General features: G+C 45.1%; 1 protein-coding gene and 1 pseudogene across 11 annotated transcripts in view; both read right to left on the minus strand.

The window, feature by feature from the left end:
• Positions 1 to 5,749: 5,749 nt before the first annotated feature.
• On the minus strand, positions 5,750 to 9,762 carry LOC307182381 (protein transport protein Sec61 subunit beta-like; annotated as a pseudogene). The gene is made up of 4 exons: positions 9,708 to 9,762; positions 9,162 to 9,216; positions 6,572 to 6,587; positions 5,750 to 6,125 (listed from the first exon to the last, which is right to left on the minus strand). The product of its transcript is annotated as a protein transport protein Sec61 subunit beta-like (transcript).
• THSD4 (thrombospondin type 1 domain containing 4) overlaps positions 6,856 to 23,630 on the minus strand; it is a 630,174-nt gene continuing 613,399 nt past the window's right edge. For all 10 annotated transcript variants that reach the window (XM_079915165.1, XM_079915163.1, XM_079915159.1 and 7 more), the window contains 3 exons: positions 18,202 to 18,381; positions 13,634 to 13,778; positions 6,856 to 13,172 (listed from right to left, as the gene is read on the minus strand). In XM_079915165.1, coding sequence (XP_079771291.1) covers positions 13,030 to 13,172; positions 13,634 to 13,778; positions 18,202 to 18,381 — 468 coding nt within the window. In that variant the 3' untranslated portion in view covers positions 6,856 to 13,029. The remainder of the gene's footprint in view (positions 13,173 to 13,633; positions 13,779 to 18,201; positions 18,382 to 23,630) is intronic.

The raw sequence follows: 23,630 nt of genomic DNA on the forward strand, positions 1-23,630 counted from the left end.
GTTGTACCAAGTCACAGAATTAGAGGGAGATTAATCTACTCTCAATACCCAGAATGGCCACAAGATAGAGACGTTACTCCATGAGCAAAGCTTTGTCTACTCCAGGGACTGTTTCACTCCCCAAATTCTAGCACAAGAGATTTGGGAATTTCTCCTTAGAAACTACAGAAAAGGAAAAAAAGTCCATCCATTGCAAATTCAAGCAGAAGATTTAAACTATTTTAGTGACGAATCCTGGCAAAGTTACCCAGTGTTTAGCTCATAGATTTGTTTTTCTACCAAAACATCAAAGAGTATCGCTCTTTGGAGTCTCCCTCGCCCCATGACAAGAGTCTCTGCAAGGTTTTGTTCTGAGATATTGGAGCTCCTGACGTATCATAAATATCCAGGAAATGGATGCTGAATGGAATGGATGTTGAATTCGTTGAATTGCATCAGTGAATGCCAGCTTGGCATTAAAAGATATGTTCTTCTGTGAGGAGGATTTCCTATTCCCGTAAGAACTGTTGACATGATTTGTCAAAATGGTTAGAGCTGTCTCTAGTTTTTGGCTAGAATTCAGCTTTTCTGTATTTTAGAGGTGATTGCCTCAAGCCCCAGATTACTAGGGTTTGGGGAGCATTGAGCTGGAAGGACATTTACTGAATTAAGACTTAGGAATATTTGTCACATTATACTTTACGGGTAGGAAAAGAAAGTATGAAAGCAACAGGTTTAGGCAAACATACGTGGTCCCAGAGGACGTCTCACTCAGCAGACATTCGGCACAGAGTCGGGATGGAGCAAAAGAGACTGGGATGTTGACTTCTTGCTGCTGGGAGAGCAGGGAAGATGGAAAGGTGGTGGAAGGAGGTTGCCCAGAAGATGATGACTGAGATCACCTGGGAGAGAGCCTGAGTGATGATAAAGGGTGGGTGCCCTGAGCCTGGGAGCTGGAGAACTTTCTGGACCCAGACCTGCCTGTTGTTTCCCCCAGAGTGTGGTCACCACCAGCATAAATGAACTGAATGTTCCTGAATCCTTGCTGGACCAATCTGTCAGGGCCTGCTTGTAGAGAAGCCCTGGTGACCTGGGGACCTTCATGAATAGGCTGGGGCAGGTAATGATACCTAGATTGCTCTCCCAGGCCCCTCCTGCAGCCAAGGAGCAGCCAGTCCTTCCTGAGTAGGTGATCAGCGGATCAGCATTGGAACAGCTGTTTTCAATTGTCTGATGCTTCAAGCTACTGGTTATTCCAATGTTGCTCATGCCTGAGTAACTTCAGACAACTTGTAAAGGAAAATAATTGTTTCACTCACCTGGGATGTTGAATTAAATAATGCTTAATTACAATGTTACAAAAATGAATCTAAGTAGAGGGATTATAACTCTTACAGAACTACATAATCAAAATGAAACTGCCAATTAAGTAAAAACACGATTTCAGAACAAACAGAATTAAAGGCAACATCACTGATACGATAGATAATGCTTTGTTGAAACTCACTTGCCACTCACAGCATGGATGCATGGTGGAAATGCATGGTGGAAATTCCTGTGGGTTTGGCATTAATGACAAGTAACTCACCACTCTTGTCTACCCACCCTACTGTGGATCCGTGCTTCAAACAGCAAGTCTGTGACATAATTTGGCCTTTGCTTGGCATGAATAAACCTTGTACTGCTGAATTCAACTCCATTCTTCACGTATTAGCTCGCCCATGACAATTAATGTAACACTACCTGGTTCCAGGGCTGGAAACAAAAGGCCTTGTTGGGCCGTAAGGTGGTCAACCAGACGTGGTGTATAGGTTCATGCATATATATATATATATATATATATATATATTTTTTTTTTTTTTTTGTCTGTGTTGGGTCTCTGTTGCTGCACGCGGGCCTTCTCTAGTTGCGGCGAGCGGGGGCTACTCTTCGCTGCAGTGCGCGGGCTTCTCATTGCAGTGGCTTCTCTTGTTGCAGAGCACGAGCTGTAGGCACGTGGGCTTCAGTAGTTGTGGCACGCGGGCTCTAGAGCGCAGGCTCAGTAGTTGTGGCCCACGGGCTTAGTGGCTCTGCGGCATGTGGGATCTTCCTGGACCAGGGCTGGAACCCGTGTCCCCTGCATTGGCAGGCGGATTCTTAACCACTGCGCCACCAGGGAAGTCCCGTGCCTATATTTTTTTAATGCACAATTATTTTAATGGCAGTGCTTTTTATAATTTTTAAAAGGTGAAGATAAAGCAAAATTTCTAAGCATAGGTGAATGTTCAATCTCATTACAGTCACACAGCTCTTACAATGACATGTTCATGCCAATTTAAAAAAGATTATTATTAACATGAAACCACAAAATGAAAAGAATTGTTATTGAAGACACTCTGGGAAAACATTGTTTTATTAAATTCTCTCCTCAGGATGAATTCCCAGGCATGGAATTATTAAGTGAAAGTTGAAGGGCTTTATGGCTCTTGTTACCTTGTACTGAGTGGAGTTTCATAAATCAACATTTTCATTGAGATGGTATTTCTCAGCTTGCCTCCAAGGTCCGTGGTTTAACCCAGGAAAATACGTGTCTGGGGCACAGCTCCTGCAAGGGCAGAAATGGCAGCTCACGTCCGGCTGCTGGCCTTACTCGGATCCTGTCACCCCTCTGCCCAGATCCCCGGCTGGCCTCTCCTCTGTCTCACGGTGAATCCACAGCCTGTCCCTGGCTCCCAGGGTCTGACCTTATCTTCTCCCGTGCTGCCCCGCTCCCCCAGTGCTCCTGAACACCCTGTGTGCGCCATGGGGGCTCGACTCCGGCACGCTCCTCGCCCGGCACCCTTACCCAGCTATCCACGTGGCCGGCTTCTCCCTCGCCCCAACCATCCTATTTAAAGTCACACCCCTTGCCCGTCTCCACCACTGCCCCTCCACCTTCTCAGCTCGGCTGTTTGCCCCAACACACACCACCGCCTGACGTGCCGAGCACACGCGAGTTGTCTACATCCTTGCTTAGAACGTAAGCTCCGAGGGCAGTCTTCCGGCTGCGCTGCTGCGTATTCAGTGCTAGCAGAGCATCGGACACAGGAACGAGTGCGTGAATGGTTGTCACAACTGGGGAGGCTCAAAGCCTGGCGATGCACAGTGAATCCCGAGGGAGAATGCCTGGGATCTGAGGAGACAGAGCTCAGAGGGCAGGAGCAGGCGGAGGGATCTGCGGATTTGCCTTCCCTGTGATCGGCTTTGACCGGTAGAGCGAGGCAGAGGCTGATACTGGTATCAAGTTCAAGCACATTTGATCCTTTGGGTCCCACTGCTCTTGTTCCCCCTCCCACCTGGCCAGCCTCCAAACAGGGTTGACTCTGGGCTCTGAAGAACACGTTTTTGGAATCCACATATGAAAGCAGGACAGAGAAGTAGAGGTGTCTCCTTGAAGCAGTGGTATGTGTGTGTCTGTGTGTCTGCGTCTGTGTGTGTGTGTGTATGTGTCTGTGTGTGTCTCTGTGTGTGTCTGTGCCTCTGTGTGTGTCTGTCTTTGTGTGTCTGTGTGTGTGTCCCTGTGTCTGTGTCTTTGTGTGTCTCTGTGTGTGTCTATGTGTGTACATATCATAGAAGTGTGCTGCCCACTGTTGTCGGGCACTCCACCTCGAGCATGGGAATCTTTGTGAGGCCACCATGATCAACAACAACATCTGCTGTAATGTGTATTACTTGCTCAGGGAGTAAGTTCTGGGTTAAGTTAGTTTTCTAGGGAGTTTTTGTCTTGCACATGGATTTATGAAGTTCTTGTGGAGAGGCAGTGCCACGCAGAGGAACAAGCACACGCTTTGAGACTAGACAGATATGTGTTCGACTTCCTCAGCCACTTAGGACCTGTGTGATCAAAATATTTCCTCATCTGGCTGAGACCTGGTTTTCCCAGCTGTATTCTCTTTGCATCTCAATTTATTTATCCATAAAATGGCCACAAAATGAAGTGTTTCCTTTGAAGGTGTTGTCTTGAAGATTAAATGATGTAAAAGGACCTAGAGGACACCTGGCACATAGTAGGTGCTCAATAAGTTAGGGTTTCCCAGCCTCAGTGATGATAAGCATCACCCAGGACTGGCTCTGGCTGCTGCCAAAAATATTAGTTTCCCTTCCCCTGTCCTCTTTTTGTACTTTATTCCCTCCAACTTTTTACTTTAGAAAATCTCAAACCTCAGAGAAGAATAATGTAACGAACACTACATACCCTTCACTATATATTCACTAATATTCAGCAAAGTGCATTTTACCTTATTTGCACGTATTCTTTCTCTCTCTCCACATACACGTGCACACACACACAATTTTACTGACGCCCCATGTGAAAGTAAATTGCAGACCTTGTGACCTTCATCCCCAGGACTGCCACAGCGTGTACTCCTGCCCGACCAAACCCCACCTTCACATCCAAGAAGTTTTACGTGGATTCAGTTGTGTCATCTTAAGTACAGGTCATGTTCAAATTTTCCCTCTGCCCAAATGTTCCTGATCACTCTTATTTATTTACTCATTTAATTAAAATTTTTTTTAACATAGGTCCTTGTTGGTTATCCATTTTAAACATAGCAGTGTGTACATGTCAATCCCAAACTCCCAATCTATCCCTTCCCCCACCCTTCCCCCCTGGTGACCATAAATTCATTCTCTAAGTCTCCGTTTCTGTTGTGTAAATAAGTTCATTTGTATCTTTTTTTTTTTTTTTAAAGATTCTGCATATCGTTGATCACTCTTTACTTGAGGGTCACTGTCGCTGAGTCTATTACAGGAACGTGTTATTTTTGAACCAAGTCTGACTCGCGGGCCCTTCTCTTTCTGATATGCTGGAGGTAGATCTTGTTGTCTGTCCCTAGAGATGCCTGGAGATGGCTGAAGACAGTTACCCCTCCAGATCCTCCCTCCCCCATCCCAGTCACCATCCCAGTCACCATCCTGATCCTCTGGGCTCTTTCCTGGTGGCCAACTAAATACGATGTGTTATTCCCAGAACTGGAGACCGAGGGGTCCAGCTTGGGTCTGACCCCTGAACAGGGGCTTGTGGCCTCCCTCTCAGGGGCAGCTGTACATCTTCAAATGCAGCCTCCGCTCACACTGTCGTGCTGAGCGTGGGTAAACTAAACAGCACTGCACTTTCTCATCAACAGCCAAACACCCCATCCAGTCCTTGGGCAATTAATGTCCTTGATTGGAATCCATGTGGAGAGAGAGACTGGAACTAATATATGCTGAGACCATGTGACACGCCAGGCCCTGGGGAGATGGACATGGGAAAGACACAGGCCGGCCTCTAGGGGAAGCTGACAGTAGAATCCTAGTGCCACCAAGTGTTAGCTGGACACGAAACCTCTCTGAGTCTCAACGTTCTCGTTTCTAGAAGGGGGCAACATTCCAACTCCCTGGGTCTGCTGGGAAGATTTAATAAGACAGCATGTGTGAGGTTCTCAGCACAGTGTCCGGCACATGGTAGACTTCTGACTTGGGTGCTGAAGAATAAATGGAATTTGGGGGTAACGAAAACGTTCTGGCAAGTGTTGCACCACACTGTACTAAATACCACTGAATTTCACACTTTTTTATGAATTAAAAAGTTTATGAGCCATAGAAAAAAAATTGATTCCTTAAAATCAATTCTCATTAAGTTCCCTGTAAAACAGCTTACAGAAAACTTCCTTTCTCATGAACAGAAAATCACCATGCTTTTGGTCCAAGATATGTTGGGGTTTTTTCCTTTCTTCTTCAGATGACAGATAGATGGATGGAGCTGAATCTATGAACGCGTGTACTTGCCGCAAATGTGCAACATAAATACAGAAGCGACGAACAGAAGACTCATAACCAATACTGGAACCGGGCCGACTTTGAGCCCCGGTGAATCCTCTGTTTAGAATCGCCACATCCCCCCAGTGCCGGCTGGGGTCGTGCGGCCTGCGCTCCTCTCTGCAGCTGGCGGTTTTCCTCTGCCAGACCGTGGATCTCGCCGCCTGGGCGGCCACTGCTCTGCTGGGAGAGCGCCCTGAGGAGACCACGTTAGTGCCACTGGGGGTCGGACGGGCATGCAGGAGACGGGAGGGCGGCAGGAAGCTGAAGTGGACAGCGGGGAAGCGGTGGAGCCCAGCGGCCGGAGAGACTGATGCAGGTTCACACTTTAAAATGATGAAAACAGTGAATTTTGTTAAGTGAATTTTACCGCAATAAAAAAAAAAGAGTAAATGAAGATTTTCCAGGCAGAAAAGGTGGATGGGAGGGATGGGACGCACATCTGAGGCATAATAATACTTTTCTGAGAGTTACTGACGATGCTGCTGCAGGGCAGTCAGCGTCAAGGACGGAGCCTGTAGGCACTCGACTAGAGACTCTCTCATCCAGGGTGACTTTCAATGGGCTTTATGACCCAAGTCGTATTTCACGTTATTAGGCATCAAGAGAACCCGAAAGATTTTGTCAAACACTCTGCTAAGCTCGAGCCCAAGGTAAAGTCAGCCTGAGGAGAGTTGGAAGAAGTTGTATTCCAGTTGAGGGATGGAGCCGCAGGAATCAGCACAGTGGGTCCCAACACCTTCTGCCTCCTGGGGGAGGTTTAAAGAAATACCTGTAAAAGTGCAATCCTGTAAAACAAAACAAAACAAAACTGAAATCCTGTAGAAGTGCACATGCCTGAATATTTTATCTTAAGCTCCTCAGCGAGGACCAGTGTACCAGCAGACTGACGTCCTGCACTCCCTGTCTTCTTAGGGGTCCAGGCACCCCCAGAGCCAAAGTCCCACAGACCAACCGATCTCTAAAGGGCTCGGCTCTTCTTTTTAGAGGGCTGTGCGAAGCGACGTGAGTAGAAATGGAATAAGGCCCGAGAAAGCACAGACGTGTTAACAAAGCTGACTTTTTAAAACCAGTTTATTGTATTTTTACAATAATAAAAATAAATTAGTCATACACAAAAATAGTTGTCATTTTTGCTGAAAGGATTATTTACTCATCTAATTCGCCTCCGCCTCTTTAAGCAGTAATTGACACCGTACGGGTGACTTGGGGTGGATGGGGTATTCTGTGGGTTCCTCGCTCCTGGCTGTGCAGTTGACAACCCAGAGCTCCCACCCAGCAGCGTCCAGCGGGGGCCCTGGAGGCGTGGTCAGAGCAGTGAAGGCATCACCTCCCTTACACCCCTCCCTGCCCTTGCCAGGGGACCCTGCCTCCGTCACAGCTCTAAGCCAGCCTCCCGAACAACTTCCTGCTGGTGATTCTAAGGAACGAGGCAAGACAAAGAGAAGGGATGAAAAAGACCCTCCCAATTCCTTCTTCAAATGTTTGAGGATGAGGAGATGGCAGATTACATGAGCAAATATGATATTCAAGGTGGAAAGGTGGCAATCCAGAGAGACCTGTTTCAGGTATAATCCAAGGGGTAAAAACACCTGAATGAGTCGAAAAGCAGAGTCGTTTATATTCGATCTTAAAACCCAGGAATTTGGCTAATCAGTATGCTAAACTGTAACTATGGACTTGGAATAAGACATCACGTGCAGCAACTTTCCAGGAAGCTGGGTTAGTAGTATCAAATAATTTTACACAAATGTGGATCGAATATGTAAATAAATACCTATTAGATCCCTTTAAAATTAACATATTCTAAATAATAGAACTATTTTGGTGTAGTGACTCATTCTGCCGGTAGAGTTCAGAATACACATTTCCTATAAACATCTTGTATTTACAAAGGACAAAATAATAAGTTATAACAAAGTATATCCTTCCATCAAACTGAATGGTGGGGATCTGGGGGTCAAGGTGGAAATTACGTAACAGAATGGCTTCTCTCTCACTGAGGCAAGGGGCTCAACGTCTGGAAGATGCTAAGAAAGCTGGCTGGAGAATCCCACCCTGTGGGGGTCACTTTTCCTCAGCAAGATGGCAGTCTCCCACTGTTACCCACCGCATAGAAAGAACCAGGAGTGTGGTTGAGAGGGGAGAGAATGACATAGCTCCAGCAAAGGCGCAAGAAAGTGAAGTGAGTGGAGAAAGTGAGATGGTATTCAAAGGGTGCTAGTCTAGTCGAGGTTCTGCCCCCATCAAGGTGTGTGGCCCTGGGCAGGGAACTAGCCATCGGGACAATTGGTTACTCATCTATGAAGCAGGACCAGACAGGGCAGCTCTGACCAATTGGCTAGTGGTTCTCCGAGGTATGAGGCCACGTTCAGCCCTGGAGAGGGGTGCGCCACTGGGTTCAAAACGGTAGAAACGGGAAGTACGTGTGCCGTGTACTTGCCATCCCAGACCAGGTGAATCACTAGAAGCTGTTCTACTTACAGAGTCACCAAAGTCCAGATTGGAGAGAATCTTAAAAGTCCTGTTGCCCCAGCTGCGTGCTCGAATCCTCCCTTCAGCATCCATGACAGATGGCCATTAAGCCTCTGCTGAGACCTCCAGGGACGGGTCAGTCCCCACCAACCACAGAGCGCTCTACCTTCTGAAGGCTCTCGCTTGTAGAAAGGTGGTTCTTCTGTAAGAAGTAACATGTGTCTCCCTGCAGCTTTTACCTTCTGGTCCTAGGATGGCTCTCCTCCGGGCTAAACATTCTCATGAAGTCCTTTCCACTGCTTCTCAGAGTCTGCGCCCCTCGTCAGGATTGGGCGTGCTTATCTGAATGTTGTATGTTACCAGTATTCTTTTTAAAGTTTCCAACAATCACAAATACGGTTCACCAACATTTTCTCCTTATGTAGCCTAAATGTCGTGTGGTGTGTGTGTGTGTGTGTGTGGTGTGTGTGTGGTGTGTGTGGTGTGTGTGTGTGGTGTGTGTGTGTGTGTGTGTGTGGTGTGTGTGTGTGGTGTGTGTGGTGTGTGTGTGGTGTGTGTGTGTGTGTGGTGTGTGTGGTGTGTGTGTGTGTGGTGTGTGTGTGGTGTGTGTGTGGTGTGTGTGGTGTGTGTGTGTGTGGTGTGTGTGTGTGGTGTGTGTGTGTGTGTGTGTGTGTGTGTTTGGGGGTAGTTCCATCCCACTTTCTTGACTCACATTGAACTTCATCCACTGTAACTCTTGCATCTCCTCCACCTTGTACTTGCATTGTTTTCTGTTTTAATCCAAAGGTGGGACTTTATGTTGCTTCCTGGTGAATTTTGAAGATCCCAGGTTTCGTTCTAGTCTCCCAGACTTTTTTTGGTACTAGAACGTGTCATTCAAGCGTTACCTCTCCAGCTTCTTGGCATCCACCAATTTCATCAGGAAGGTGTCTAATTTCCCATCTAAGCCACGTAAAGAGTGTTTCATATGGCAGGATCAAATGTTGGCCTCCACCTGCCAGGCTGATAGAGGTTCCCTCAGGTTTGACTATTCAGCCTGTTTCAAGGGAAGTCATGTTTCTTTTTACCACTGATATTTGTGTCTTTGACATTAGAAAGCAGATATTCAAATTCTAAAGTGGCTATATTAAAGAAAAAGAGAGCCACTGGTTTAGAAAGTTACTAGTAACATCTGGGTTTCTCTCCCTGCCACACAGCTTGACAAAAAGAAATGAAGCCAGTGTCCCTCATTTTCATCCCTCTGGAAGGTCATTCTTTTTAAAGGAAAGAGTGTTGAATGCTAAACACTTTGAGGGTGAGTAAACGATACACACTCCAAGAGCCCTGGGTCAGAGAATTAAGGCAACGGGACAGATGGGGACAGTTCTGAGCGCTTCTGTCACACTGCACCTCCTCTAGGGCGGGCATTGGCCCTGCTCATCTGGCTTCCCCACCAGCTCGCAAGCAGGGGGCACTGTACACGCCGTTAATGAAATGAACTGACGCCATCTAGTGGCCAAGTTTACAAGATTTTTTTTTTTTTTTTTTTAAATGCCCTATTTCTTATGCTGTTCCTTTTCTAAGGGGAGAAAGGCGAGTCTACGTGAGATGGGGAGAATGGGCTGCACTGAATGGCTTTTGCCTAGGCTGCAAGAGGCACACTTTTCTTTTCTAATAAGTGATAGTAAAAAAAAAAGCAAACTATTTCTGTTTGCAGTTTTGTTGATTTTTTTGTGAGAAAAACACAGAACAGTTTTAATTTATCTAATTTCAAAATTCAGAGCAGGGACTGAGGCAATCTGGTACACAGAAAAAAAAAGCTGTATTAAAATGTAAATTTCATTTCTGCATCATAGCCAGTTAAGGGACAAGGCAGAGGACTGAGACGGAGATGGTGGGTCATGGGAAGGAGAGGATGAGATAAGGGGACAAGAAAATGAGAAAGAGGCATCTCTGGAGGGAGAAAGGAACATTGTCACTGAAAATACTAAAGGACATTATCATGTGTGTTGTGCTAAGAACAAAGGCATTTAGACGTTGATATAAGAAACAAGGAGATTAGTAAAAATTGGATTTCCAAGTCAAGCTGATAAAAGCCCTCATCTAGCAATTTATAAGCTTTCCAGACATAAATGAATTCCAAGATTAACTCAACTATTTGTTGCAAGAGAAAAAAGACCCCTAGTTTCAGTACTTCTTTCCCCTGAAGACATGGGGTTGATTTATTTGCTCCTATCCAATTCCACAACTGGCAGGATGGCCGTTCTCATGAGAGGACCACTGTCCCTTTAAATAACTTTTAGGTGACATTTAGGAGCCACAGGACACTGCTGGATGTCAAAGAGACAAAGCCGTCACCCAGCCCAGTCGTGAGAATCCTGAGTTGGAAGGACCCAGGATGCTCACCTCCCACTTGGTGGAGAAATCTCTTTTAGGCTGGAGAGCTCACTCATTAGGACACCATACCTTTGTTGCACTGGGCAGCCTGGATGGCTAGAAGGTTTTCCCACAATCTGAGCTGAAATCAGCCTTTCTGCTCTTCCACCCATTGATCTTGCTCTGTCCTCCAGCAGGTAAAGAAAGCTTCCTCCAAAGAATCCTTCAAATGACTGGCTTGTACAGCAACATCTGAGAGCAGTTGCATAAAGGAAACCCTCCCTTGGGACGAGAAGCAAAGGCAAGTGGCGAGAGGGAAAAAGTGGGTGCTGGATGGAAACCAGCCATATGCTTGGCCTCTCTGGTCTGTCTTTGCTTGGTGGGCCCAGGAATCTGGGCCTCTGTCCTGCTGCTTATTGCATGAGTTACGTAAGGATCAGGAGAGATAGGGTGCTTTGGGGGAAATGATGGCTGGGGCTCTCCAGAAAGAGAAGGTCACATAAAAAGGCCAAATAGAATTTCTGAAAGCTCAAGGATAGTGGGAACCTAAGGGAGTGTGCAAGACTGAGCTGGTGATACTTCTTCCAAAAGCTGCAAATCATCACCAAATTAGCAGATTTTTGGGTTAAAGGGCTCACGGGAGAAACTCAGTTGCTATGAATTTCAAAGCAAATGCTTATTTTGAAAGGGAAATACGCCCAGGACCATAGTACTAAATAGATAAATTTTCTATACGCTTCCAATTTGTTCAGCCTGATTATTTTTCTTAGTGGGTGTAAGAATATATATATATATATATATATATATATATATATATATATATATATATATACACGTCCCCCCTTCTTTATCCTCACTGATTCTTCAGATAGCTCATCTTTCATATGCACTGCATTCCCCTTCCAGCCACAGGCCTCGGGAACTACAGAGTTATGTGAAGTGAATCAGGGAAGACCCTGCCGCTGGGGCCATCGTGGAGGAGTTCACAGCCCCTTTTCCCAGGCTGGCTGCATTAATATAGATCTTAGTGCTCACATCTGGGAGGGGGAATATGGGTTGTGAGTCATGGGGGAAGGGAGGGATGAAAAGTCACAGAGAGACATCTGCAAAACAAACCAGAAAGACCCAAAGGAGACTCTTTCTAATATAAATATAGGGCTTTTGCTGGGACAGGTTGGTTAGACTTTCCACTGGGTGATGTGTGGGAAAGGACCCAGAAGAGATGGCTGAGGAAGGGATGAGAGCCCAGGGGACAGAGCTGTGTGCTCTGGAAATCTGCTCTGGGAGACAAAAGGCCAAAGGGTCCACAATGTAGGATTCCATGGGCGGCATGTACCACTGGGGAGAGGAATCAGAATTTCAGGCAATCACCTTTCTACCCCAATGGCTTTCTTACCTCATGGCACAGTTCCATTAAGGATGGGGTTTAAGAAACTGTGCGGAGTCCTGTCACCAGGACCTGTGACTTTGTGGGGGAAGGGAAAAAAGAAACAGACTCCTGAAACAACTGAGCACAGGAGATAAAGACTTGATTTTTGGCCCGAGGAAAGAATTCAAAGGTCTGGGCTTTGTTTGCTGAATGGGAAACTTCTCAGCCTCTAGGTCTGAAATGAAGCCACATACTGCAGACCTAAGCCTTCTGGACAGGCCTCGGGGTGACGGCTTTGTGGTCAGAGGACTGGGGTCAGGACTCAGCTCTGTCACTGAATGGGTCAATTACCTGCTAACGTGGCAGGTAGGTTACCTAAGTTCAGTCTCAGTTTCCTTGTCAGTAAAATGGGGACAAGATTCATTCCCTGACTCCCATTCTGGAGCGCTGTGCTCACAGCCGCTAATGAGCTAATATCTCTGAATACACCTGCAAAGCAATAAAGCTCTAAACTGGCATGAGATATCTGTGTCACAAGGCTGGAAAAGAGCCTAATGTCTTTGAGAGTAAAAATAGGCACAGGCGGGCTGAGGTAACAGAGGGATGCAGGCATCCTAGCAAGGCTTAGGGGGGCTCTGGGGTGGGGGGACTGTCTCCTCTGATTCTCCAAGGGGCGCTGGTATTAGAAAGGCCAGCAGCACTGGGGCTAGGCAGTGCCCAGACAGGGCCTGACTGCTGACTTAGAAAGTGCCAGGACGGGAGTCGGCCGAGAGCTGCACGCAGTCCCCACCGCTCGGTCTGCAGAGAGCGCAGGTGCCAGGTCTCTGAAGGAGGGGTCAGCAGTTCACGGTGATGCTCAAAGGACAACTGTGGCCTTGCTCCTGGGCACCGTGTGTACACTTTATGAAGGTGGGGTGCTGACTAAGTTGGCTGGCAGCTCCACAGGCCAGGGAGCCCCCAGGAGGGGCAGCAGTCAGCCAGTCCCACTGCTCACAGACTCCCTGACCTGCCCACGGTTGCGGAGCGGGGTGTTATCTGCTCCCCAGGAAGCCCGAGTGCCTGTTGGCCACGCGCGTGCAGGAGACGCAGCAGGCGGTCTTGTAGTAGTTGTAGACGCAGAGCCTGGCCTGGACCACCACGTTGCAGTTGTAGTACCTGTCCTTGCAGTTTTCATCTGTAGCAGAGGAGAACAGAAAAGACTCTCTGAGCACGAGGGGCAGCCTGGACTTAGGGAAGGAGGAAGGGCGGTGGGTGTGGCTCTTCATCCCGGTCCTGCTGTTTATTACTGATGGGAGGTGTGAGTGTGGGCTGAGAGCTTATATTTTTTTCTTCATCTTTAAACATGCAGTTGAAATCTATCTACTTTGGCCATAAGGATGCTGGAACCAAATCTCTGAGTGCATTGCTGTTTTAATCAATTCCCATGTAAGTTTATCTGTTGATGGGTGGCTTGGATTGCCATCTGTGTTATTAAACTATGAAATATATACCCAAAGGATGCTGACCCCCTTCAACTCCATGACTAGGCACAAGGTCACAGAGAGACGGAGATGAATCTGGCATTTTCATACCAGAGAACAGGACGGAGCTTGAGAAAGATGAATATTTTACTCCAAGATAGGACTCCCTACTTACCAACTTCAGGGACGCAGTCCTGAGGGTTACAAGATTCTTTCTCTTCTGGTTTCAACTGAGGGTCACAGAGATTACTGAGGGTCATCTCATCAGACAGACAGCGCACTTCCCGGACGCGGAAGCCTCCCTGGCAGCTCTTGGAACACTGCCCGGGGAAAGGAAGAAAGTTAGATTTCTTGATAGCCCATTAGCTCAGCACACGGGAGAAGACAGATATTAGAAAATTTCAGACATCTACCAAAGGAGACAGAGTATTAAACTCCCCTGCACCTAGCAACCAGCTTCAACACGCATCCACTCATGGCTAGCCACGTCTCGTCTGTACCCACCCAGGTCCATTATTTTGAAGCAAATCTAGATATCATATCACTTCTTCCATAATATTTCTGTCTGTAGCTCTAAAAAACAAAGACTCTTAAAAAATTACCACGATACCATTATTACACCTAGAAATCAACAATAGTTCCTTATCTTCAAAGATATATTCAGTGTTCCTATTTCCATTTGCCTTGTGAATCTCAATTTTTTTAACAGAGTTTTTTTTGGGGGGGATCAGGTCTGTATATTGCAGCTGGTTGACGTGCCTTTTACGACCCTTAATCCACGGGTTCCCCTCCCCGGTGTTTCTTCTCCCTTATAATTTATTTGTTGGAGGAACTGAGTCATTTGTCCTGTAGAGTTTCCCATAGTCAGGATTTTGCTGACTGCATCCCCATGGTACTGTTTGACATGTTCCTCTGTCTTCCGCATTTCCTGCAAATTGGAAACTGGATCCAGAAGAGGCCTTAACAGGTGCAGATTTGATTTTTTGTCGTGAGACTGCTTCATAGGATGTGTATGGTTGTCTCTCTTTGGAGGGGGCCAGCAGCCACTGGTGAGCAGATCCATTAGTTCATGTGGGGTTGAAAAATGGTGATAATATCCTAACACCTCTTCTTCTTTTATAAGCTGAGAATCCAAAGAATCCCTACCCCTTCCTCACATATATTTACTCTCTGGTTACCCAGTGGTATGGCTTGTTTAGGAGAGACAGGGTAAATTCTTGACTATTTTCTTTTATTTATCAGTTTTCAGAATAATGAGTTGGTTCCCCTAGCATCCTCCAATGGTGGAACTTCTAATTAGTTTTTTTTATCATTACAAACTTATTATAGATGGATGGATTTAAACATATGTGATGTATTTCATTAAATCCATGGTAGTTATAATTATTTTTTGTTTGTTTGTTTGCGGTACGCGGGCCTCTCACTGTTGTGGCCTCTCCCGTTGCGGAGCACAGGCTCTGGACGCGCAGGCTCAGCGGCCATGGCTCACGGGCCCAGCCGCTCTGCGGCATGTGGGATCTTCACAGACCGGGGCACGAACCCGTGTCCCCTGCATCGGCAGGCGGACTCTCAACCACTGCGCCACCAGGGAAGCCCGGTAGTTATTATTTTTACTGATGCCCCATCAATGGCTATCAGTTATTATTTTCACTGATGCCCCATCAATGGCTATCAGGAGCCCAAAAGTTGGTTCTTGAGCCCTTTGGACATGAACTCGTCTTTGAGACTCTCCTTGCTACCTGGTATGAAAAGACATCCCGATCTAATTTATACCTATAACAGTCACAGACCTGGAATCAGCCATTTCTCTAAGAATTCTTGGCTCCTTGTAGTGGGGAGTGGCATTTTGAAACCGTATTCTGGCGGATAGGCATGCCGTTTGCTACTGGGTTGGTCATTGTTTCCAGGCTCTTTCAGTGGATAAAACAGGGAAAAAAGTTTTTAAGATAAATTAATTTGTGAGTTCATACTGATATTTCTAAGTCAAATTCAGGACAACAGGATTTTCACTTAAATCTCTTCTACTTTTGGTCTGTATCTTCTTTCTCCTTAGTTAAGAATCCTATTTCTCAAGGATACTGGGGATAATAGAGCTCTCCTATCACACTAGCATATTTACTGGTACATATATTATCACAGTACCATAAAGTAGATTATTCATTTACGTTATCACCCATTATACAACCAATCATCTCAGAACACAGGACACCAGCTATCACTAAAAATGTGATTATTGCAAACACTACAAACATTTTTCTGCAGTCCTTTTTGTCCTTAGGGATGGATAGTCAAATTACTATGGTTTACAGCCACATGCAAGGGTGCTGATGCCACCAACTGCATACATATTTAGGTTAATTTGTTTCATTGCATTTTCCATTTTTAGGGATTTATTTTTTTAAAAGAATAATTTTGTTAAAAAAATTTTTTTTTTTTGGCTGTGTTGGGTCTTCGTTGCTGTGCGTGGGCTTTCTTTAGTTGTGGCGAGCAGGGGCTACTCTTCATTGTGGTGCGTGGGCTTCTCATTGCGGTGGCTTCTCTTGCTGTGGAGCATGGGCTCTAGACACGTGGGCTTCAGTAGTTGTGGCACGTGGGCTCTAGAGCGCAGGCTCAGTAGTTGTGGCGCACGGGCTTAGCTGCTCTGCGGCATGTGGCATCCTCCTGGACTAGGGCTCGAACCTGTGTCCCCTGCGTTGGCAGGAGGATTCTTAACCACTGCACCACCAGGGAAGTCCCTGTTTTATAATTATATAAAATATTTACTTAGTTCCAAACTCAAAATTTATAAAACAAGGTAAATTAAAAAATGTCTTGCTTCCATCATCTTTGCTACTATAGTAACTATATATTTCATATTAGTTTCAGTTCACTTATTTATTTTTAAATTTACATGCAGAAAAATTCAGTTTTTGTGGTGCACAGTTCTGAGTTTTGACAAATTCAGAGAGTCATGTATCTCCCACTGCAAACAAGACAGAACTTTCATCACACACAACGAATCCTCTTGTGTTGTCCCTTTGTAGTGAGATTCACCCTGCTCCATCCTCTGGCAATCACTGATCTGGTCTCTGTGCCTATAGTTTTTCCTTTTGCAGAATATTATGTAAATGTAATCATACAACATACAGTTTTTGGGGGGCTCTTTCTTTCATTTAGCAAAATGCATCTGAAGTTCCTCCAAGTCGTGGGAGGTATCAGTTCATTCGTTCTTGCTGCTGAGTGGTACCCCATTGTTTGGACGCACTGCATTTTGTTTATCCACTGACCTGCTGAGGGACATCTGGGTTGTTCCCAGGCAAGGCAGGTGTCTTTGGAGTTGGTGGCCTTTGACGTGGCCTGGTGAGTTTGGCCCTTTCTAGACTCTCTAAGCAGAATGGCAGAAGAAAATAGTGATCTGTTCCTGCTTTCTCAAGGGCCTTGGTCAATATCAAAATAATAAAATGGTAGTTCCCAGAAGTTGGCGAAACATCTTTGAAACTCAACACCTCCTTTATGCCCATTTGCACCCAAGGTGTGGTTCACCACACACCCAAATGGCTGCCATACACTGTCTGAAAACAGAATTCTCAGCTTTTATCCACATATTTTATAAGAAAATCCCTTTGATCACCTTTGAATGATTTTGAGGAAGGCTCTGGCCTCTACTCTGGAGTCACCTACAGCCACTGCTTGACGATCTTCCCTGACAAAAAGCAGAACGAACACTGGCCCCCTTGTGTCCAAGTCATGTGAAATGGTCACTGGGAACGATGACCTCAGGAATTTTTCTGTTTTAGGAAGTTTCTTAACAATAAACTCTTTCACTTGAAAAAAAAAAAGAACTTTATCACTGTTTCCATCCTTTTCCATTTCATTCCTTACTAACCTAGTTCTCTATTCACTCTGTCTCTCTGTAGCTCTGTCTTTCTTCATTTACCCTCCTTCCGTACAAAAAAGGATTTGAGATGGCTTAAGAAATACACAAGAGGGCCACAAGACAAAAAATAAGTGAGGAAACTGGGGTAAAAAGAAGATAAAAGTAGGAAAGAGAAAGAGAAGCCGGAGAACATTAGCACCTATAAGTCACTTTGTATATTCTGATAAACTCTCTCTCAGAGATGGGCCACAGTTTTGGCTCTGAGTTTCCTAGTAGCCAATTCAAAGAGAAAAACAGGATCAGTCCCATAATCCATATTGTCTACAGGATTTTTAAAAAAGTGTACAACACACACACACACACACACACACACACACACACACACACACACACACACACAGGTATGGAGGCCTGACAGAAATTCCTCCAGTGGGATTTATAACAAGATCACTTCATGATGTATTCTCAACAGCATCCCTGAATCCTTTCAGCCATCAAACTTCTGCAGCAGTATTTCTCAAAATGTTGGTTACACCTGTAGCCAACTCACCTAAGGAGCAAATTCCTTGGCCACTTTGGACCCAGAATCAGCCATTTCAAACAGATCCCCTCTGATTCTTATGCACACAAAAATTTGAGAGTCACTATTTTATGGCCTCTATAGTTTAGAAATCAAGATTGTCTCAGTCTCAGGCTCCCCACTCCCCGCCAAGCAGGCTGAGTCCAGGGCACCCTGGCTGTGACCAAGTAGAGCTGATTGCTGCAGGGAATCTACTCGAGGGCTGAGCCCAGTGCCTGGTACCCAGTAGGCGGCTCAACAGTGCGGGGGGAGGGGGGAAGCATAATGATGTACCAACACAACCTCTACCAAAAGCACCGGGACTTACCATGCTCCATTCTGTGTTAAACCATTTGGCTCCGCAGGGCTTGAGGTGGCAGGATTGCTGGCTGGGGGGTCTCTCCAGGAAGGAACATTCATAGGGTTCCAGCACTTCAAAGGTGTCAGCGTTCTTCCTAACACAAATCACCTCCCTCTGTTGGGTCCCGCTCCCACACTCGACGGAACACTGGAGAAAGAAGCAGAGAAAGATGGGTGCCACGTGACGGAAAGGGGACGAGAACTGCCATCCATTGAGCGATGTTTACCAGAGCTTACCATCATTGATTCAGTGAGGAAGAGCCCGAGGGTGCCCGGAAAACACTTCTGGAGGAAAAGTTGCACACAGATTCCAGGTTTCCTAACACTTCTGTGTCTGGAATGGAGAGTGGGTGCCCTGAGTTCTCTGCTGTTGAGATCCTGGCACCCTCAGTGAAATGTGAGTGAGATAGTGTCCCGTAGGCTTTCCCACAGAACATACCAGCCAGTCAGTTTGGTTTTGTCTGGTAGACTCCTGACCCCTCTCACTGTAAAACAATGAACTAACATTCTAGTTTATCTGCTGGTCTTTTAGGGGAGGGAACTGGGAATGATTTCATTTCCCAGAGTCTGCATGCCTCTGGATGAAGGGCTACATTAAAATTCTTTGGGACACACAAAGCTGAGAAGACCACAGGCTTGGGACAATGTCCCCTGGTCAGCCCTCCGCTCCCAACAGGGCAGCCAGCAGGAAGGCTTTGTCCGCGGAGTCCAATCCCCTGGCTTCTTACTTGGAGCTGAAGCTCGCTGCGGTTGCGGCCACGAAGAAGCCAGTCAGATAATGACACGTCTTGGTTCATTGTGTTAGGTTATGGAAATACGATGCATGTAACCGCCTATAAGTTATTCCATTTAGTATCTATTACTTTGTAAAATGTTTTTTATTTATGTTTGGTATACTCTTAATACCTTTTGATTAGAAAATTTTACAAGCTGTGATCTATATACTTTTAAAGACTTTAAAGAAGCTCTTGCCTTTATGAATAGCCTGTAAACATGTCTACAGCTGAAACTCAACATTATCCTTGCTGCTGTATGCAGGCACATGGTGAAATAAAAACAGAGTGGAAAAACCCACGTCACTACCCAGCAAAAGTACCCCAAACCCAAGGCAACAGACAATGGATTATTCACACAGGGCATAGTAAACATCTCCATCAGCAATTTCCACTTTGTGCCTTCTTTCTTCCATCTTCACAGACATCCAGAAAACTACAAGGCTTCTTAGTTTTGGGACTGTCTGCTCAGATGTTAGAGAGTAAATGTGATCCAGACACAGGGGCAGACAAGAAGGCTGCTCTTAATAGCTAAAGACTGTGAAAGAACCATCCCCCCCAGTCCCCCGCAAGAACTAAGACAATCTAAGGGTGAAGTAAACCCAGAATTGACAGGGAAGAAAGAAAGCATCTGCGCATGAATAATAGACCTGGTGGAATGACTTAGGAATAAGAGTTGGGCTACTTTGTCTCCAGAGTAGAAAAAGACTCCCCAAGCCTGACAGGTCTCATTCTCTTGGGCTGGCTTCTCCACCGGCCTCAACAGGACCACTGCTAGCACCTGTGCTCACAACTTCCCAGGGAGTCTCTTCCCCTAAGTCCACGTGAAAAGTCCCAGGAAAGGACTCCATTTGGCTCGGTTTGGGTCACATGTCCATCCTGGACTAATCACTGTGACCGGGCCAGTGGGGTGTTCAAGAGGCCAACTCTCATTCAAACCACGTGTCTGGAAGGAACATTTATTTTTATATCCTGAAGTCAGTTAATGTTTAAGACTTTCTTTCAACACATAAGCATGCTCTATTTCATTTTCTTTGGGGATAATATCAAATTCCCAGGGCAGGGAGGTGCCAGCAGGCTCTGATAGTCTTATAAATTCAGAACGAAAACCTTGTCCACAATCAATCATGTCCTGACCCTTTGGATGACAGGCAATAAATCCCATGTTTCTAATCTTAGCAGAGATAAATGCTGCCTTCACCAGGATTCATGCGACTCTCAGTTCTCTGAGTAGGTCTGGAGTCAATAGGACACCCACAGGTCAAAAAGACCTGAATCGGGCTTCCCTGGTGGCGCAGTGGTTGAGAGTCTGCCTGCCGATGCAGGGGACGCGGGTTCGTGCCCCGGTCCGGGAGGATCCCACATGCCGCGGAGCGGCTGGGCCCGTGGGCCATGTCCGCCGGGCCTGCGCGTCCGGAGCCTGTGCTCCGCAACGGGAGAGACCACAACAGTGAGAGGCCCGCGTACCGCAAAAAAAAAAAAAAAGACCTGAATCCTGCTCCCCTTTCTTCTTCCTCAGACATTGGTGGACGTGTGAGTCGAACTGCACTGTTTATCTTCTCTGAGCGAAGGCTGTTATGATCCAGTATTACGATTTCACACAGGACTCTTCCCATTGCCTCAGTTTCCATGAATACTTGGTGTAATTAGTGTCCCATACACAGTCTGCTTCTGAATTATCTTTGGGGTGTAGATCCTAGGTGTTTTGCTACCAACAATGAGATAGAAACACTGGCAGAAAAAATAATAAACATGGAGAAAGGGAACTAATATTTATTAAGTACTCCCCACGTCCTAAGCAATGACCCTTTTATTTTTATTTCTTTATTATTATTATTATTATTTTTTGTGGTACGCGGGCCTCTCACTGTTGTGGCCTCTCCCATTGCAGAGCACAGGCTCCGGACGCGCAGGCTCAGCGGCCATGGCTCACGGGCCCAGCCGCTCTGTGGCATGTGGGATCTTCCCGGACCGGGACATGAACCCATGTCCCCTGCATCGGCAGGCGGACTCTCAACCACCGCGCCACCAGGGAAGCTCAGCAATTACCCTTTTATATACAGTGTCTAATGAAAACCCAATAGCAACTCTAAAAACTTGATATCATTATCCTCATATTTGGATGAGGAAACAGGCTCAGAGAGGTTAAATTACCTGCCCCAACTCAGAGAACTAAGGCGATGCAGAACTGGGATCCGTTATCAAGTATGTCTAACTCTGATACTGACTTGGGTAGCACTGGAAGTACTTGAATTCTTTCTTTTCTGAATTTTTAAATATTTTACACTTTGTATTATAAAAATATTAAGGAAATTTGAGAAGAAAACACTTGCCCATGTTGTTTATATAAAAAACTATACTTTGAAGTGGTTGAGATAGGGTTCATATACTTTCATATTCTGTTTTTCACTTGCCTTTATATTATATGTATTTCCCACATCTTCCTAATTATCATTGTTCTTGTTACGTATCTTAATGAGTTACGATATACCATAATATCCCTAACCATCATGCTATCATGAACATCTCTGTTGAAAAAACTGTTTTTTCTCCTGCTAATTATTTCCTTAAAATGAATCCCCAGGAGTGGGGTGATTGGGTGAAGGCAAATGAACGTTTTTATGGTTCTTGACTTTTATTGCCAAACTGCTTTCCAAAGGGGTTGTGTTGATTTACAAGGACAAGGCAGTCCATTTCTTTTCAGGGTCTGTTTTTAAAGCTACTTAAAAGAAATAAAATTCTATATGGAGCCAGAGGTCCAGATAATGTGTAAATCATGGTCATCAGCCAGAAAGTCTTTGGAGAACCAGCCCCGGGAGCCAAATACTAAATGGCCCGAGAACTCAAAATACCGATGGTAATCATAACGGGGCAAAGAGGGAATGATTTTAGGGGGTTCATGTTCAATTTTGGAACCCTAAGGAAAAATTAATTAATCAATTAAGTTACTTTTTTGAGGCTTTTGGTATTATTGGTTCTTCATAATGAACAAACTTAACTTTTTCTGTTTCTGCTTCGTTCCCCCAGCTTTGTTGAGATATAACTGACAAATAAAATTGTAATATATTGAAAGTATGCACACGATGGTATGGTATACATGTGCACTGCAAAAGGATTCTTACAGTCAAGTTAACACATCCATCACTTAGCATATTTACCTTTTTTGTGTGTATACGTGACAACACTTAAGTTCTACTCGCTTAGTAAATTTCAGTATACAATACAGTATTATCTACTATAGTCACCATGTTATACATTAGATCCCCAGAACTTATTCATCTTATAACTGAAAGTTTGAACCCTTTACCAACCTCTTCCTATATCCCCCACCCCCAGCCCCTGGCAACCATCATTCAACTCTGTTTTCCTGAGTTTGACCTTTTTTTCAGATATCACATATAGTGATACCATGCAGTATTTGCTTTTCTGTGTCTGGTTTATTTCACTTAGCATAATGCCCTCCAAGTCCATCCATGTTGTTGCTAATGGTAGGATTTCCTGCCTTTTTAACGGCTGAATAATATTCCATGATGAACAAATACCACATTTTCTTTATCCATTCATCTGTCGACAGACACTTAGATTATTTCCATACCTTGGCTATTGTGAACAATACTATGAACATGGCGGGGGGCTGGGCAGTGCAGATATCTCTCCCAGATAATGATTTTCTTTCTTTTGTATATATACCCAGAAGTGGGACTGCTGGATCATATCTATTTCTGCTTTTGACACTCAAATACAGACACAGCTGACTTTATTAACAATAATAGTGCTAGAAGCTACAATTTATTGTGTGTTTATTGTATGTCAGGCACTGCACTACATACTTTGTACACATTACTTCATTTCTTCTAAAAGTAACCTCATAATGTGCTTCATTATTGGCATTTTGTAGACAAGGAAACCATGCTGGACCATAAGCTTCCTGAGGGCAGGGATATTTGTTTTGCTCAATGATGTATCCTAAGGGCTTAGAGAGAAGAGCACATAGTAGGTGCTCAATAACTCCTGGGTTTTTTTTTTTGAGATATCACCAATATCTGTTAAAATGGCAAAAAAGAAACAAAAACAAAAACAACTCAGACAATACCATGATCTGATGATACAGAGGAACTGGAACTTTTAGACATTACTCACAGGAATACAAAAGGGTACAGCCACTCTGGAAGAGCTTGGAGCTCTGTATTAAATTAAAAAACCATTTACTACACAACTCAGCAATTCCACTCCTAGGCATTGACCCAGGTGAAATGAAAACTTATGCACCCATAAAAAACTGTACATGAAAGTTAAAATGGCTTTATTCAAAATCACCAAACACTGAAGTGTCCCTCAACTTGGGAATCAACAAGTGTAGTATGCCCATACAATGGAACACTACTCAGCCACAAACCTAATGAACTATTGATGTATGGAACAATGTGAATAAATCTCAAACGCATGTGTATTACATATAAGCAAAAGGAAGCTGACTCAAAAGGCTACATACTGTTATATACAGTAATATGAAATTTTGGAAAATGCAAAATTATGAGGACAGAAACAGACGAGTGGATGCCAGGTGCCAGGTTTGAAGGAAAAAGTTGACCACAAAGGCACAGGAGAATTTTGGTGGGCAATG

This window comes from Stenella coeruleoalba (assembly GCF_951394435.1).
Source record: "Stenella coeruleoalba genome assembly, chromosome: 2".
In the NCBI taxonomy this organism is placed as follows: domain Eukaryota; kingdom Metazoa; phylum Chordata; class Mammalia; order Artiodactyla; family Delphinidae; genus Stenella; species Stenella coeruleoalba.